Source organism: Schistocerca serialis, chromosome 3, assembly GCF_023864345.2.
Source record: "Schistocerca serialis cubense isolate TAMUIC-IGC-003099 chromosome 3, iqSchSeri2.2, whole genome shotgun sequence".
NCBI classification, from domain to species: domain Eukaryota; kingdom Metazoa; phylum Arthropoda; class Insecta; order Orthoptera; family Acrididae; genus Schistocerca; species Schistocerca serialis.
Window position 1 is genome coordinate 731,101,266 of NC_064640.1, and position 18,901 is coordinate 731,120,166.

General features: G+C 40.0%; 1 protein-coding gene across 1 annotated transcript in view; it reads right to left on the minus strand.

Annotated features, from left to right (window-relative positions):
* LOC126471165 (CLIP-associating protein 1-A-like) overlaps positions 1-18,901 on the minus strand; it is a 247,583-nt gene that overhangs the window by 118,236 nt on the left and 110,446 nt on the right. The window contains 2 exon segments of the mRNA XM_050099268.1: positions 4,150-4,296; positions 18,318-18,511. Of these exon segments, the coding sequence (XP_049955225.1) occupies positions 4,150-4,296; positions 18,318-18,511 (341 nt within the window).

The following is an 18,901-nucleotide window of genomic DNA, read 5'->3' on the forward strand; positions in this document are numbered from 1 at the left end:
AATAGGGATCAGACACAGGACCAACCAAATTAATTAAAAAATGGGACTGACTATGTTCGTAACAGAAATGTCTCACAGTCACAACCTATAAGGAGCGATCACAAAGTTTCCGTTTGAGGGTGTTACTGCATATGAAATGTAGTGTGCCTCCAATGTGGTAGATAAGCCACGACATGTAGGCAAGGATCAGTGCGGCATTCGTATTTTTCTGACGTGCATACAGTAAATGCAGAAACTTCAACTATGGTGACATTACTACCAAATGCGTCCAAACAGGAGCAATGTGCTGTTATTCTTATCTTGGCTGGCCAAAGGACAAACACCAAACAGACCAATCGGAAAATGAAGAGCTGTATGGGACAGCATGTCAGTTGAAAACCACTGTTGTGAATAGTGTGCCAAAGGGTGCTGCTGCTTCATGATAACTTATGGCCCAATATCGCAAATGTCGTAACACATTAGTTGTGCCAACTCAAATGGTAGCACCTGCCCTATGTCTGCCCCTGGTAGCTGAGTTGTCAGCGTGACAGAATGTCATACCTAATGGCCTGGGATTGGTTCCTGGCTGGGTCGGAGATTTTCTCCGCTCAGGTACTGGGTGTTGTGTTGTCTTTATCATCATCATTTCATCCCCATCGACACAAAATTTATTTTAACTAATCCAGTATTTTATTGACAGCCATACTTACCAGGTTGCCTTTGTATATTTATTTGATCTTTTTACCATAGATCACTCTGAATGAACACCCCAAGATGTTTAACAGTTTGACTGATTCCAGTGTTGCTCTGGTAATATCTTCACAATTGAATAATACACTATGCGATCAAAAGTATCCAGACACCCCCAAAAACATAAGTTTCTAATTTCAGGTTCATTGTTCTGCCACCTACTGCCAGGTACTCCATATCAGTGACCTCAGTAGTCATTAGACCGGGAGAGAGGAGACTGGCGCGCTCCGCGGAACCCACGGACTTAGAACGTGGTCAGGTGATTGGATGTCACTTTTGTCATAGGTCTATACGTGAGATTTCCACACTCCTAAACATCTGTAGGACCACTGTTTCCAATGTGATAGTGAAGTGGAAATGTGAAGGGACATGTACAGCATAAAAACGTACAGGCTGACCTCATCTGTTGACTGACAAGAGACCGCCGATAGTTGAAGTAGGACGTAATGTTTAATAGGCATACATCTGTCCACACCATCACACAGGAATTCCAAACTGCATCAGGAGTCACTGCAAGCACTATGACAGGCAGGAGGTGAGACAACTTGGATTTCATACTCGAGCAGCTGTTTATAAGCCACACATCACAACGGTAAATGCCAAACGATGCCTCGCTTGGTGTAAGGAGCATAAACATTGGACGATTGAAGAGTGGAAAAACGTTGCATGGAGTGATGAATCACAGTACACAATGTAGCGATCCAATGGCAGAATGTGGGTATGGCGAATGCCCAGCGAAGGTCATCTGCCAATGTGTGTCATGCCAAGAGTAAAATTCGAAGGTGGTGGTGTAATGGTGTGGTCGTGTTTTTCATGGAGGAGGCCTGCACTCCTTGTTTTGCAAGGCAATATCACTGCACAGGCCTACATTGATGTTTTAAGCACCTTCTTGCATCCCACAGTTGAAGAGCAATTTGGGGATGGCGAATGCATCTTTCAACATGATCGAGCACCTGTTCATAATGTACGGCCTGTGTCGGAGTGGTTACATGACAATGACAGCCCTGTGATGGACTCGCCTGCACAGAGTCCTGACCTGAATTCTATAGAACTCTTTTGCGTTGTCTTGGAATGCCGACTTCGTGCCACGCCTCACTGACCACCGACATCAATACGAATTCCAGCATTACCGATGGAGGGCATCACAAACTTTTAAGTCATTTTCAGCCAGGTGTCCGGATACTTTTGATCACATAGTGTATACAACGAGTTCTCACTGTGAACAAGTTTTCTGTCGAATAATGTACCCTGTACAAAATTCTATGAAGATATTTTTTATTTAATGGCTAGTATGAAAGGACTGCATCAAAGATTTCATTAAGTCAAGACACATGGCACCTACAGCATTCTGGATCCTGCGAATGAGATGTCTGAGATGAATTTTACACCACTAATGTTTATGGAATCAAGTGTTGATTCTCACTGAAGAGTTGCTCAATCTCTAAAAGAATCAGCACATGTTTACACAACACATGTTCCATAATTTTGTAACAAAATGATGTAAGAGATCTATAATACTTTACATCTCTTAAAAAATTGCATCAAAAACTGGAACCTTTTTTCCATCCACATAGGATATTTGACAGTACACAAACCTACAATAAACTGCTGCTTGAAAATTAGTCTCTTTCTTTTTTTGCACAACTGATTTAGTATTTAATCAATCGAGTAAATCACTGGAGTTTCCTCTCTCAAGAGATACTGATATTGCAATCATCTACCTCTGTATCTATCATTTTTGTAATAATGGGAAAGTGCAACAGTTGTGCAATCTTCTTCAATGAAGCGACTTTAGAATACAGACTTTGTCTTTTGTCAAACTCATTATCACCTTCATTACCATACCATTGCGATCAGCAAATGAGTTGAAGGATGAGTTTATTACATGACAATAAGTAAACCAAAACATCCCCACTTTTTTCCCTTGCAATTTAGCAGATAGTATTTTGCAAAACATCTACACATCTTGTGTAGCTCTTCCATGCTAATTTTGGCTTCATTTAAAATTTGTTTGTATGCAGAGCTTCAGCTGTAACTGGGCATTGCAGTAGAGGTTGAAGATATCACTATTCAGTTGTAACTTTTTTTATTTGTTTTTTATTATTTTTCAATTCTTAAAGCACGACCTATTTTGGACTCTTAAATGCCCATCATCAGGTGTGATAACTTAGTATTGTGACCTTGAGTGTCGTGATTGATGAGTACAGGATGCAGTGTACCACCAGCGAGTGCAGAGCCTGGAAGGAAACAGAACCTTACAACTGAAGCAATATCTTTAACCTCTGCTTTTGCAGTAATTTTGTAACTTTGTTATTAGACCCTGGTGGGGACTTTCTAATATGATACATATTGCTCTAAGGCAAATAATGAAACACTTTCACATCTGAATGGCATTGTTAAATTTGGTTTCACAGCATAAACAAAAAGAAAACTTCATATAGACAGTATTACAGCAGAGAAGAAAATTAATTATAATAAGATCAAAGAGATGGATTATCTGTATGCTTACTACAGGCATGATCATTCAATTTGTGCTTAAAAGATTTTGATGACCACAACATTTGTTGGACTGGGCTGACTACACATGGTATTTCCCTCCTGTTCTTGTGTGAATCACCACAAATTTTGGAGACAAAGCCATTTACAATTGCCTGTCGTGTGATTCACAAAAAATCTTTTGCATCAATGTATACAGCCCTTCTCAGTTACTTGTGGGATTACAGTGGAAAACATACTGCTGATACTGATTTCATTCATTTGACCACACAACTAAGTCCGCTTGACGACATCAGGGTGCATCTTTTTTCTTTCTATCATCTTGTCTACCGCAACAGGAGTGTGACAGTACCATTTATGTGAATTTATCGATGCAGTGAATATAAGTTACCGCAACAGGAGCGTGACAGTACCATTTATGTGAATTTATCGATGAAGTGAATATAAGGTACTTAGTAATTTTACAAAGCATCAATGAGAGAGAAGAGCGGTGGAGGAAGAGTAAATGAAGGACAACAAAAGAGGAGGGGAGGAATATTCAGATTATATAACCTGTCGATGACGAGGGCATCAGAGATCGAACACATGAAGGGACCACTGAAGGAATGAGAATGAATTTGGCAGCATTCTTTTCAAATTTAGTGATCTAGGAAACCCAAAATCTGAATGGTGAGATGAAAATTTTAATCCTAAATACAGTAGGACTAGGATGGTAAAAAGGAGGAGGAATGTGTGTGTGTGTGTGTGTGTGTGTGTGTGTGTGTGTGTGTGTGTGTGTGTGTGTGTGTGTGTGAGTGAGTGAGTGAGTGAGTGAGTGAGTGAGAGAGAGAGAGAGAGAGAGAGAATGCGCACATAGCTCAAATAATTTAACTAAATCTATACAAACAATGTATACACTAAAATAAAACCAGAAACTATACTTACGAAGAGACGCCCCAGATCCTACTTTATGTCGAGCTAAAGCAGCATACTGTGCTCTTGCCTTGGCACGTTGGGCTGCCTGCAGATCAATAGCACTATTAGACCGGAGTGCTGATGGGCCAGGAGCTGAACCTCGACGTGGTGATCCATCTGCATAAACCAAGATAAATTTGTAACATTTAATACGTTACGGATGAGAGACATTGTTTTGAATGCCATGCTGACTGCTACTTAACAGTGACTACATCAAAAAGACATTCTTTCAATAGTGACATTTCCTAGAGTACATGTATCTTGAAACTTAAAGCTTTTCGAGATAAATGGAATGTTTCCTGGTTACCATCTGCAAGTATCACATTTAGTGAATCACTGCCAGTTATATACATGCAAGTTAATCATCAGAGAGAACAATCAAATACTTAAAAAATGTAGCTTCATCAGACTGTGTATACTGTTTGGTTAGGGCATTTATTTGTATGTAACACGTTGGTTTTAGCAACTTAAATGTATTTGATTTGTGCTGTGATGTCTCAAAGATTTTCAGTAATTTCTTTCCACAGCATATCTCTCCTTACACTATAGTTGATAGTTGCGTCTTTGCTGTGTGAACAAAACAAATATCTGTGCCTATAATGCTCAGCAATAAAGATTTGCAAAACATACTATATATAGAATATATGTAATTGCCAATGACCCCCCCCCCCCCCCCACCCCCACACACACACACACACACACAGACAGAGAGAGTCAGTCCTGGTGCTGTGGCCTGACTCAGGTGAGACGTTCACACGAAGTGGAACAAAAAGGACAAGAGGTTTGAAAAACGGGGCAGGTAACAGCTAGGAAAGAATGGCAGCAATGGAACAAGATAGGAATGTGCCACCAGCGAATTCACCCTGAAGCAGAAAGGGGAAGTCCATATGGTACACATGATGAAATAGGAGGAGTTGGTTAAGGGGTAATGGGTGAGAGCCTAGAACAGAGAAAGATGGAAATGACAGAGAGAAATAAGTGGGAGCAGATTATGAGATAGAAGACTCTGACTAAATTCAAGTGTTGGAGAGAGACTGAGGAGGGTTTGGGAGGGAAACCCAAGAGACAGAGTTGACGTGGTTATGAGGAATGTGTTATCTGATATTGAGACCTGAACTTTTTTGTGATCAAATATTATGTTCATCTACATATACATCTACATGGATACTCTGCAAATCACATTTAAGTGCCTGGCAGAGGGTTCATCGAACCACCTTCACAATTCTCTATTATTCCAATCTCATATAGCGTGCAGAAAGAATCTTTCATACAAGTTCTGATTTCCCTTATTTTATCGTGGTGATCGTGCCTCCTTATGTAGGTCGGTGTCAACAAAATATTTTCGCATTCGGAGGAGAAAGTTGGTGATTGGAATTTCGTGAGAAGATTCCGTCGCAAAGAAAAACGCCTTTCTTTTAATGATTTCCAGGCCAAATCCTGTATCATTTCTGTGACACTCTCTCCCATATTTTGTGATAATACAAAATGTGTACTCCATCAGTCCTATCTGGTAAGGATCCCACACCGTGCAGCAGTATTCTAAAAGAGGACGGACAAGTGTAGTGTAGGCAGTCTCCTTAGTAGGTCTGTTACATTTTCTAAGTGTCCTGCCAATAAAACGCAGTCTTTAGTTAGCCTTCCCCACAACATTTTCTGTGTGTTCCTTCCAATTTAAGTTGTTTGTAATTGTAATATCTAGGTATTTAGTTGAATTTACGGCTTTTAGATTAGCCTGATTTATCATGTAACCGAAGTTTAACGAGTTCCATTTAGCACTCTAGGGACACTTCCCACCCACATAATTCAGACAAGCTGGTAGTGGGCTGAGTGGAGTGACACAGATGGTGCAGGATATGAAGCAGCCATGAAGCCAAATGTGTTTTGCTCAATATCATGCTGGCCACAATTTTGCAGTGTCATCCATTCAAGTGGGCAGCTGATGGGTTGTCAGTACGTCATAAAAGACTCTGCAGGCATGTGATGCAGTCCAGAAATAAAGCAGAGAAGACTGGTGTATCATTCTAGTGATAAAACAGGTTGTAAATGGGGAAATCCACTGGCATAGGCAACTTTGACAAAGGGCTGAATGTTATGGCATGGCACTGGGACCAAGCATCTCGAAAACAGTGAAGCTGATTAGCGGTTTGTGTGCTACTGTTATGACCATCACTGGAAACTGGTTGGAGGATGGGGAACCTATGAGAAGACAACAAAGTATTAGGACTGGATGGGCATACCTCATCACAAAATGTGGAGGTCGGAGGCTTGGCCAGTCTGTAAGGCAGAATAGTTCGTGTTCTGTGGAAGATCTGATTGCAGACAATAATACTGGTGCTGGTACAACTGTTTTGGAACACACTGTTCAACACACACTTCTGAACATGGAACTTCACAGCAGAAAACCCCTACTCCTTCCCATGTTGCCCCAACAACATCGTCAACAATAATTACATTGGACACAAAATCATTGAGATAGGACTGAGGATCAATGGAAGCACGTCACCTGACTGCCTTAATCATGTTTCTTGTTCCACAACGACTATATTGAGAGTCCACATACATCATCATCCTGTCCAATAGCTGATCAACAGATGCACTGTGTTCAGGACCCAGGCCCATGGGGCAGTACAGTGATATGGGGGACATTCACCTGGGCTTCTATGGGACCTGTGGTAGTAATCGAAGGGACTATGAACACTGGACTACATGAACACTTGCATCTCTCCATGCTTGATGGATCCCCTGATGGTGTCGGAAGTTCCATGCAGCTTTTCACGGATGATGCTGTAGTATACAGAGAAGTTGCAGCATTAGAAAATTGCAGCGAAATGCAGGAAGATCTGTAGCCGATAGGCACTTGGTGCAGGGAGTGGCAACTGACCCTTAACATAGACAAATGTAATGTATTGCGAATACATAGAAAGAAGGGTCCTTTATTGTATGATTATATGATAGCGAAACAAACACCAGTAGCAGTTACTTCTGTAAAATATCTGGGAGTATGCGTACGGAACGATTTGAAGTGGAATGATCATATAAAATTAATTGTTGGTAAGGGGGGTGCCAGGTTGAGAATCATTGGGAGAGACCTTAGAAAATGCAGTCCATCAACAAAGCAGGTGGCTTACAAAACACTCGTTCGACCTATACTCGACTATTGCTCATCAGTGTGGGATCCGTATCAAGTCGGATTGACAGAGGAGATAGAGAAGATCCAAAGAAGAGCGGTGCGGTTCGTCACAGGGTTATTTGGCAATCGTGATAGCATTATGGAGATGTTTAGCAAACTCCAGTGGCAGACTCTGCAAGAGAGGCGCTCTGCATCGCGGTGTAGCTTGCTGTCCAGGTTTCGAGAGGGTGCGTTTCTGGATGAGGTATCGAATATATTGCTTCCCCTTACTTATACCTCCCGAGGAGATCACGAATGTAAAATTAGATAGATTCGAGCACGCACAGAGGCTTTCCGGCAGTCGTTCTTCCCGCGAACCATACGCGGCTGGAACAGGAAAGGTAGGTAATGACAGTGCCACGTAAAGTGCCCTTTGCCACACACCGTTGGGTGGCTTGCAGAGTATAAATGTAGATGTAGATGTAGATGGTGCTGGCATCAGCAGGATAATGGTCCATGTCACAATGCCAGAAACATGATACAGTGGTTTGAGGAGCACAATAGGGCTCCCATGTAGATGTCGTGGCCACTAAATTGCTTGATCCAAATCCGACGGAACACATCTGTGATGTTATCAGGAATCAGCACTACACTTCCAAATAGCCAGCCTGTAATTATGGATATTGCATGTGTTATTTGGTGCCCCACACCTCTGGAAACCTACTGATGACTTCTCACATTCATGCCATGAGGAATTGCTGCTATGTTGTGTTTTACAGGTGGACCAAGATGCTATTAAGCAAGTGGCCCTACTGCCTTGGTTCATTTGCGTAAATGGCATAACTGCTTTGAGCAGTTGCCCTGTCTCTGATGGGGTAAGTTATGCTCATGATAGGCCTGGGATAAAATATACTGGATGGGTGTATGGAACATATTCTGCACCTGAGCCTTTCACAGGTATATAACCCAAGTAGTGTGAGTGTGCATGTGCATGTTAAGGTAACAGTCCACTGAGACAAAAGGGCAGCTCGTTTTGTATTATCACATAATATGGGAGAGAGTGTGGCAGATATGATACGCGAGTTGGGATGGAAGTCATTAAAGCAAAGACGTTTTTCGTTGCGGCGAGATCTATTTGCGAAATTTCAGTCACCAACTTTCTCTTCCGAATGCAAAAATATTTTGTTGAGACCAACCTACATAGGTAGGAATGATCATCAAAATAAAATAAGAGAAATCAGAGCTCGAACAGAAAGGTTTAGGAGTTTGTTTTTCCCGCGCGCTGTTCGGGAGTGGAATGGTATAGAGATAGTATGATTGTGGTTCGATGAACCCTCTGCCAAGCACTTAAATGTGAATTGCAGAGTAATCATGTAGATGAAGTAGGAAACACATTGAAGCACTGCTACAAGGCAACTCTCTCACTCGGTTGATATCCTAAGAGGATTTCATCAATCAATTTCACCAAGTAAAGTTCCAATATTCCATACTGAATGTGGCCTCTATCATTAAAACAAAAACTGAGTGAATGTACATTCTATCCCAGCTTTGTGTGCAGATTTGCCATATTAGCTAGCAGCTGAATGATGTTACATGGCAACATGGGTACCTGAAATGTAGACATTTGTAACAATACATAGGATTACGGATTAATGGCTTTACTTACAGCAACAAAAGACTACGTCACCTCCGGTAAAGCCCTGAATATCTGACTAAGACTAATATATATGTATATGAGGTACCGCGGTACCCCAGAGGCTGCTACCTAATGGAGATTTGTTTTGCCTCAAGAGTCACCCATGACATTAACATGTAGCACATGTTGAGTAACTTATTTTAAAATATATTTTAAACATATAAAAATATTTTAAAACAGAGTTCGATGATCTCAGTAGTTAAACTCACATTCTGTGAGAAATGACATTTTACTATCATGACACATCATGGCTCCTTATGACGTCTACAGCTTATAGTTTTAGTCCCAGTCCCAGTCTGGAACACCCAGATTCACCAAATCAACACTCAGTAAAGACTGGCTGAGTTCCCTTAGGCACTTATCATTTGGCACAGCAATGAGGACTTGTAGATTATTGAATATTGTGGACACAGTGAGCCTTCACCTCGTAAATGATATGATACCTGCTATAACCACGTACATGATATTTGGATACACAATGCAGCACCAGCTGCTGGTGCACTACACTTTGAATATTCCGCCAACAGAACAGCATCTGCGTGGACCAGCCACCAGAGGCCGCTGCAGTGGCCATATGACTTGTGCATATGACACGGCGTGTCACGCCATCTACTGGAGCCCTCCTCTTTATATGCATGGAGCAGCAGACACTTGCTCTCCCACTGTGTTCTTACTTATCATTTGCAAGTGATTATATCAGTACTTGGATTGTTTCTATGTTTGTATTTATGTTCTCAACTGTTGTTCACTTGTATGCGGAAGAAGAATTAACTATGGTTCATTTTGGCCGTACTGTTGTTTGTTTCAACAATACAATACCTGTTATATTAGTTAAACGAAAACTATTCACTAATTAAAGTCACTGTCTTGAAATTAAGTATCTGTTGTACTCCCCCTCCCCAACAAAAACAAAAAAACCCCACTTGAGAGAGCTAAAACAACACAAAATAATGATGATATAAGAAAATGAATGAAGCACTAAAAACATATGCTCACAGAACAATAATTCATGAGTGTACAGATTTTCAGTTATGCACAACAGAAATAAAGCAGCAGTCACATTAGGTACATTTTGAAAGGGAGAAAGATGGAAGATATGGGTTAAGCCCATAGGTGATGAAACTGCTGGAGACTGCCCTTGAGCTATGCATGGGAAAGAGTATGTCATGAAATTGGCTATGGTGTCTTCAAAGGTACCATCACGGTTTTCACTTGCATGATTTAGGAAAGCCACTGAAAATCTTATTATCTTATTTCTAACCAACAAGACAAGAGATTTGAAGCCCACTCCTCCTAAACGGAGTACAATGCCTTGACCACTCTGCAACCTCGGTGATGATTTTGGAACAAAAGAAATTTACAGTCAGACCTTTTACCACAACAATGAGACTCCAACAAGGAAAAATACAATATCAGAATGCACAGTACTGGAAACATACAGCTATCATTGTATGTTCAACTACAATAAACACTGTAAAACTTAAGGGTCACAAAGGTACACCAGTAAATACTAAAGAATGAAGAGAATGTAGTAAGCCACTGAGATCTCAAAAGACCTTATATAACTAAGTGAGGTGAAAATTGAAAGGTGGCTCACACTTTAGAACACTAAGAACTATCCCGAAAAGTCTTGATAATCCTGTGCATATTTGTTGTCTACTTTCCTCAAGGGGTTTGCATTTCAGCTTTACTCACTCACTGTTTACAAACTTTACCAGAGATAAGTTTTTTTTATTTTTTTAAAGGACCTTATGGTGTGCAAGGATTATTATAGTGTTACACACTGGAGAGCCAAAGAAACTGGTATACCTGCCTAATACCAGGTACTGCCTCCATGAGCACGCAGAATTGCTGCAAGATTACGTGCCATGGACTCAACTAATGTCTGAAGTAGTGCTGGAGGGAACTGACACCATGAACCCTGCAGAGCTGTCAATAATTCTATTAAGAGTACGAAGGTGTGGAGAACAGCACGTTGCAACGCATCCCAGATATGCTCAATAATGTTCATGTCTGCGGAGTTTGTTGGCCAGCACAAGTGTTACAACTCAGAAGAATGATCCTGGAGCCACTCTGTAGCAGTTCTGGACGTGTTGGGTATTGCACTGTCCTGCTAGAATTGCCTACATCAAACGGAATGCACAATGGACATGAATGGATGCAGACAAGATGCTTACGTACATGTCACCTGTCAGAGTCATATCTAGACATATCAGGGCCCCATATCACTCCAACTGCACATGCCCCACATCATTACAGAGCCTCCACCAGCTTGAACAGTCCCCTTGCTGACATGCAGGGACCATGGATTCATGATTATGTCTCCAAACCTGCACATGTCCCATCAGTTCGATACAACCTGAAAGGAGACTTGTCAAACCAGGCAACATGTTTCCAATCATCAACAGTCCAATGTCGGTGTTGATGGGCCCATGTGAGGCGTAAGCCTTTGTGTCATGCAGTCATCAAGGGTACACAAGTGGGCCTTCGGTTCCGATGATGTCTTATTGAATAGTTTGCATGCTGACACTTGTTGATGGCCCAGTATTGAAACCTGAAGCAATTTGCAGAAGGGTTGCACTTCTGTCACTTTGAATGATTGTCTTCAGTAATCATTGGTCCCGTTCTTGTGGGATCTTTTTCTGGTCACAGCGATGTTGCAGATTTGATGTTTTACTGGATTCCAGCTATTAATGGTACACTAGTGAAATGGTTGTACAGGAAAATCCCCACTTCATAACCACCTCTGAGATGATGTGTCCCATCACTCGTGTGCCAACTATAATATGAAAGTAACTAAATAACTCACTTAAATCTTGATAACCTGCCATTGTAGCAGCAGTAACCAATCTAGCAACTGTGCCAGACATTTGTTGTCTTATATAGTCAGTGTCGTATTCTGCCTGTTTATCTATCTCTGTATTTGAATGAGTATGCCTATACCAGTTTCTTTAGCACTTCATTGTATATCACTGGATATTGTACAGAGTGATAAAGAAGCCCACTTACTTTTGAAATTGCACTATTCATGAAATAATGTAGTTAGAGAGAGGGCAAACTGAAATGATATGCGGTTTTACTGAAACAAAACACTAGTGCAGCAACTGGCCAAAAGATGGCGCTGGACAGCAATACATCAGTAACATCGCATGACAATCATGTATAAAATGAGCTGTAGTGAGAGAGAAAGCCAGATGCACCAGCAATCACGGCATGTTGGTTTTATCAGGAATAACACTATTTGCAAAACTTTGCTATCAGAATGGAGAATCCGCTACTGCATCTTTACGATCCTATCAGCATAAGAAGGGTGTTCAAACAGTTAAAGGTCATCTGACAAGTGTCGCTGTGAAGAAAATGATCACAAAGTTCATAGCCAAACGCTATTTAGATGATCGGTCCGGTAGTGAATGATCAGACTCCAATTGCTACTTCTGCTCAGGTAGTTCAGGAAGAAATGGAGGTATCAGCAGGTTCATCTCTGCATGGTGAAGTCAGCGCTCATGAAGTCGCATGTCGCACTGGCATTCCACGCACTATTGATTAGAGTGTACAAAGGTGTAGCCTCCAATGCTATCCGTACAAAATCCCCAATTGTCAAGAAATATTAGCCACCGATTTTGTCACACGGAGGGCATTTGTGGTGTGGGCACTTCAAAGAATGGGGGATGATGACAACTGTTTGTCTAATGTGTTGTGGAGTGACAAGTCCACTTTACACTTTAAGGGTGTGTCAACACCAACAACTCCAAAATTTTGTTTACCAAAAATCCTAGAACTGTCATGGAAATCCAACTGCATGTCGAGAAAGTCATGGTGTGGCTTGGATGTGCCACATTAATTGTGACTGGACCCTTTTACTGTGAGGAAATGTGAGCTGCTGTTTTCAAAGTGTCAGCATGACGGATTCAAGGTATGCCAATATGTTACAGAATTGCATCATCCTTAGCCTGGCTAATAAACACCTGCTAGAAGGTATGACTTTTATGCAGGTTGGCACTTCACCCCATATTGCTACATGTATAAAAGATTTCTTGTTCACATTGTTTGGCGAGGATCGCGTGCTGAGTTGCCACTTCAGTCATGCTTGGCCTCCCAGGACACCAGACCTCAATCCATTTGATTATTGGTTGTGGGGTTACCTGAAGTTGCAAGTCTACTGCAATCATCTAATCTCATTAGTTGTGCTAAAAGAGAACATCTGACGGCAATTTCTCACCAAACATACTGAGATATACAGCACTGTTCACGACACTGTCCCTGGACTGCAGGTATTGTTGATGAATGATAGCCGACATGTCAAGCATTTGTTAACATTGTCTTTGCTGAAAATAAATTGTTACGCTACTTATTGCTTTGTATCATATGAAGTGCCATCTGTTGGTCATTTTGTGCACCTTTTTTTGCTTTCAGTAGAACTCCATGTCATTTCAAGAATATATGTCAATTTTTACCTCACTACTCACATTAGTCCATGGAATGATGAATTATCGAATGTTAATAGATTTTTGGGTCACCCTGTATAAAGGCATTTAATAAGTGAACATGTGCTGAGTTTATTTTACAAATATGTCATGCATACAATTTAAAAAAAAATACTACTTCATTTGAATTATAATTTTATTGCATAAACCTAATCGGGTTTTCATTTGAACCGTTTTGAAAATAGGCGTGTCTCACTGAAGTTCCTTATTACTTTTGGATGTTCACTGTCAATTTTTTGATTCTGAATTACATCCAGCTGTAGTTTTTGTGTTCTGTAGCTTTCTAGCGTCTCCGGGTTATTTAGTGTATGAAAAATGGTCAGCACTTTATTCATGTCTGGTATTTGGCAACATTCCACACAGATGGGTTGTGACAACTGGCTTAACTAATTCTTTAGTTGAAGGGCTGCTATGTGTTCACAAAATCTAATGTCAAAGGCTTTCCCTGTCTTTTTAATATAGAAGGTTCTACAACTACATTATATTTTATATTCTCCATGTTTCCAAAATTTATCTCGTCTGTTTACTATATGTGGAAATGCTATTCCTTGCTTTTCTTGGTGTTGATTTTATGTTTCTCCAGGATTTCTGACTTCCAGTATAAGACAGTACCAATGAATGGTGTGTTATGGGGTGAGTGTTTTTTTATGTTCTTTAGCTTTGTCACACACTTTGTTACCGGCTATGTTCTAATCATTCTGTTACGGTTTCAACTTTGTAACCATTTTTCAGCACTAAATTGCCAACTACTTTGCAATACAGATTTTGTTACAACTGCATCTTCTGACAGGCAGTGTTAGTCCCTATGGAACATACTCTTAAAATGAAAGCAAAGCCGCCGTAAAGAGCCATAAATAAAAACTTGAAGTTTAGTGATTGGTTACATTGTATTTGTTATTTTTACTGCAATTATACTCTTACACAATGATGCAGCATATCAGAGCCCAACGTCATCTGGTAAACAGTAGAGCAACATTAATTAGCATTTAAGCATTCATCACTCTTAATGTCATCATTGTATGAAAACCTCTATTTGTGTGTGTGAAAGGAAGGAAAAATAATTACTTAAGCTGTTACACAATTTAACTCCCTCAAATGACAATCATATTTGCAGTACACACCAAGTAAGGAAGATTTCGGAAGACTACTTGATTCTGAGAATTATCATTCAGATACAACTGCTAAATTTACAGCTTGTCTGGCATACATATCTGGTAATACATATCATAATATTAATGACCAACAGAAAATGAAATGATTAAAATGCTGGAAAGTGGATCATCACTCATTTGATAAATGAAGCTGCAATAGGAGTGCAAAGTGTAATTATCCATACTTCGATTTCTTTAAACGGGAGTAGGCTATTTACCCAATGAATGAACTACACAGGACTAATTCAGTATCAATGTTATGTATGTGACAGCCAGTGTGAACAGTCTCATTAGGAAAGCATAATCATGTGGATCTCGAATACTCAATGATATTTCAAGAATGCAGCTGACTGATGTTTTCTACCACGTACCATATCACATCTGAGTACTTATCAGACACTGTCAGATGAAATGCTGCTAGTTCACACAGAGATGTCTGAAAGGAGTCCACACGAAATACGTGTACCATGTGTGGTAGAAAACAACTGGCTGCACTTATAAAACATAACTGGGAGCTGTAATGATTATATAAGCATGAGACAGCAACTAGAGATAGTCCATTAGAGATAGTCCAGAGACAGGATTTAATGGGGTTTGGGAATACCAGTGCTTATAAAATGAACAGTAGTTAACAATAATCAAACCTAAAATACACAAAATAAAGAAATACACACCAAAAATAAGGTTCGATAATGAAACTGAGATAAGATGGAATAATTGTTTTAATCCAACAACAAAGAAATGAACAGAATATACAGATAAATACTTAAAATCGAAGGGTGACAATCAACAACAAAGGTCTCTAAATTGATAGGAAATAGCGCATGCCATTATCTTCAAAGGTAACAAAGATTACAGGTATGATACAAGTGCCAAGAGATTATTCATATCTCATATGCACATGAAGTGGCGCAAAAATTCTACAGCTTGGTGACATGCCATGAATGAGATACCTATTATCATTCTGTATAACACAGTATTGGCATACAACAACAAGGAGATAAAAGGGTGGCCACTGTCTCTCCTCATCCTCACAATAGATGGGTTCATCACATTCTGATGATCTTTCTAAACTATGATTGCCTTCCACCCCCAATCCCTTGAGGTAGGTAGGTAGGTAGGTAGGTTGTGTGTGTGTGTGTGTGTGTGTGTGTGTGTGTGTGTTGTGTGTGTGTGTGTGTGTGTGTGTGTGTGTAGAGGGGAGGGGGGAGGGGGAATAGAGAGATTAAATGGTGCTGTCATATACAGTCCCACATAAAGTAATAATTGGATACAAAATTTTCCAATTCTTATGCAGAATTTCAAACCTGCAAGAAGATATGGATAGCAAATTTCTAACAAGACACATGCACCTGACATCCATCATCAAGCAGACGACATGATGAAGTTCAGACGTCTTCCATTCTCAACATACATAATACTTTCTCATTTGGTAACAAAAGAGTAAAAGTCAACTGGGGTACAGCCTAAACCAGGATTACCATGATTGTAGTTCCAGTTTCAAAATGCTGTAGAAAGAAAACCACTGCTCAGAATGACATCAAATTTGAACAGCATATTAAAATGCCATTAGAAAAAAAAGAATTAGTTTGTTTCTCAGTCTGTGTCTGAGACTCCCATCACTGTCTCCATGAAGGATTGCACACTCCTGGAAAAGCTCCATCACAAGAATGGTGACTGCACCAGTAGCCCTGCAGAGAATCCGGACACTTGAAAGTATGAAAAACTGAGATCTGATGGAAAAATTGAAAAATTGTTGGAAACCAACAAAGAGTTCAATATAGTTTAGAGATAAATATTTAAAACCAAAGCGCGACAACTGACAAGAAAGGTCTCTAATTGAAAAGGAAATGGCACATGCCTTTACCTTCACAGGTAGCAGTGCACGAGTTCTGCTCAGGTTCTGGAGAAATTGGTTACACAATTCAAAAAGACAGATTCTTTTGAAGTGCAATGTGGCAGAGGGAGGAAAGCAGTTGATCCAATGTCTGTCAAAGACATAATTGCAACACAGCACAACAGATCAAGCAGTATTGTGCAAAAATGCTGCACATGGGGGAACCTCCCCAAACATTGGACATGCTTTGAGCAGTGTGTAAAATTCTACAAAACACCCTGCATTGCTCTCCATACATCATCACCCATGTTAAAGAGTTGCTTCCTGCTAACCTGCCAGCAAGACAAACCTTCAACAGTGTGGATGTGTTGGTAGGATCATTTTTATGCAAGATGGTACTCCTCTGCACATTGTAGTCAGTTAAGCAGCTGCTGCAGAGGAATTTCAGAAATGCTAGAATTATCAGCCATCATTTCCCTAGAGTCTGACCATCCCAATCTTCTGATCTTAAACCGTGCAGTTTCTGTTTGTGGGATTATCTGAGAGGTGTTGTGTTCAATGCTCGAATGTAGTTGAAACGAAGGCATGCACTGAGCAACATATTCTAAATGTCTCCCGAGACACTCCAATCTGTTGTGCAATATGCTGTTTCTCAATTTCAACTTGGGGCAGAAAACAGTAGACAGCATATTGAACATGGCTTGTTTTGGTATCATAACAATTAGAAACCAACGTCATTTTACTTTTGATGCAGTTTTTGGCCACATGACAATTAAAAACTGATTTTTTCCATCCGATGTGGTACGACTTTGATATGGTGTTTTTTGTTGAGCGCCAAACTTATGCAGTCATGCACTTTGAACAGTATGGATGGTGTGACATGCAGCTCAAACCACAGCTGTCACACTGCGATTCCATCTGTCATTTGTAGAATTTTCATGAACTATGTATGTGTGTGTGTGTGTGTGTGTGTGTGTGTGTGTGTGTGTGTGTGTGTGTGTGTGTAATACACAGTTCAAACTTGATATCATTCTGACCAGGGGTTCTCTTCCTACAGCATTTTGAAACTGAAACTTTAATTATGGACACCCTGTAGATTACAGTTAAAAGTAACTCAACGAAGCTTTTTTCTGCAAATAAATACAGTGTGTTTCACAGTTCTTATTACAGGCTTTTATAGGTTGCAAAAAGAACTTAGCAGATAAAGTTCTGATAAGAAGTCAATGACTGGACTGTACCATTTGAATGTCAAATAAGATTAAAGATTGAATCACTTTCAAATCTCCCAATTAGTGGTATGCACACTGCAGAGACAGTGAGTTCTGACCTACGTGCTCTATTAGAGCCCACTGCACCGGCAATGTTTCCATTACTCATCATCAGGTTCTTGTTTATGCAATGAAGGACGTGCTCTTCAAAGTCGAGAGTGCGACACGTCCACAGAGAACCATAATTGACCCTCTTAGCAGTGACATAATAGTTTCTCACAGCCATTGTTGTAGTCAGATGAAAATGGTATGTGATGTCATAACTACAACAGGGACTGTCTTCTCAGTCTGTGTACGTGCGCACCATGAAGAAGAAAATTTAAAAGTGATGTGATATTCAAACTTATTTTATATCCAAATATTACATTTCAGGACATGGGTTCCCAATCAAAATTATATCCACCAACCACTAGAAGCTAGTAACAGAAACTGTGAAACATAGTGAATATGAAAATTGATCTATGTAACTATTCCATTCTGTGGACACCTGGTCCCATCAAGATTACAGCTAAACTCAGCTGATAAACACACAGCCATAAATAAATATCTTCTGCATGCTATAAAAATATTAATGATAGTGTAGTTGATGGTACCTGCAACAGTTCGACCTCTTGGAAAGTCACTTCCAGCTGCCAGCCTACCTCCTCTTCCTCCTTGCTGGTCTGCTATATTGTTTGAATTTGACATTCCCATTTCAAGATTAAGAGCTTTCTTATGTGTACTATCCAGTGAGTTTAATATCTGCTCAGCATTTTCATGAAAATGGAGCCGGAAATGCCAGGAAGCCCTACATACAAACAACAAAAGCAAACAATTATATACAAAGTACACAACACATGCAAAACATAAAAAGAAGATACAGAACATAGATGTGCACGTAACTTACATGTACAGATACAACACTCATTTCACAGTCTGCATCACATTCTTTATCATGCACTAATAAATGAAGTTTACGTTACTCTTTACAAAGGGAGAAAAGAAAGGAAAACAACAAAGAAAAACAGAAAATGCAGAAAGAAAGAATTAAAGCTGCCCAAAAAATAACAACAGAAACCGGGAATAATATTCTCTAATAATGAAAAACTGAAGCTGCAATGCTATAGTGAATAAATGAGTGATATTCAATAGAAAGTACTGAAAATCCTACAGATCAAGACAAAAGATATGTAACACT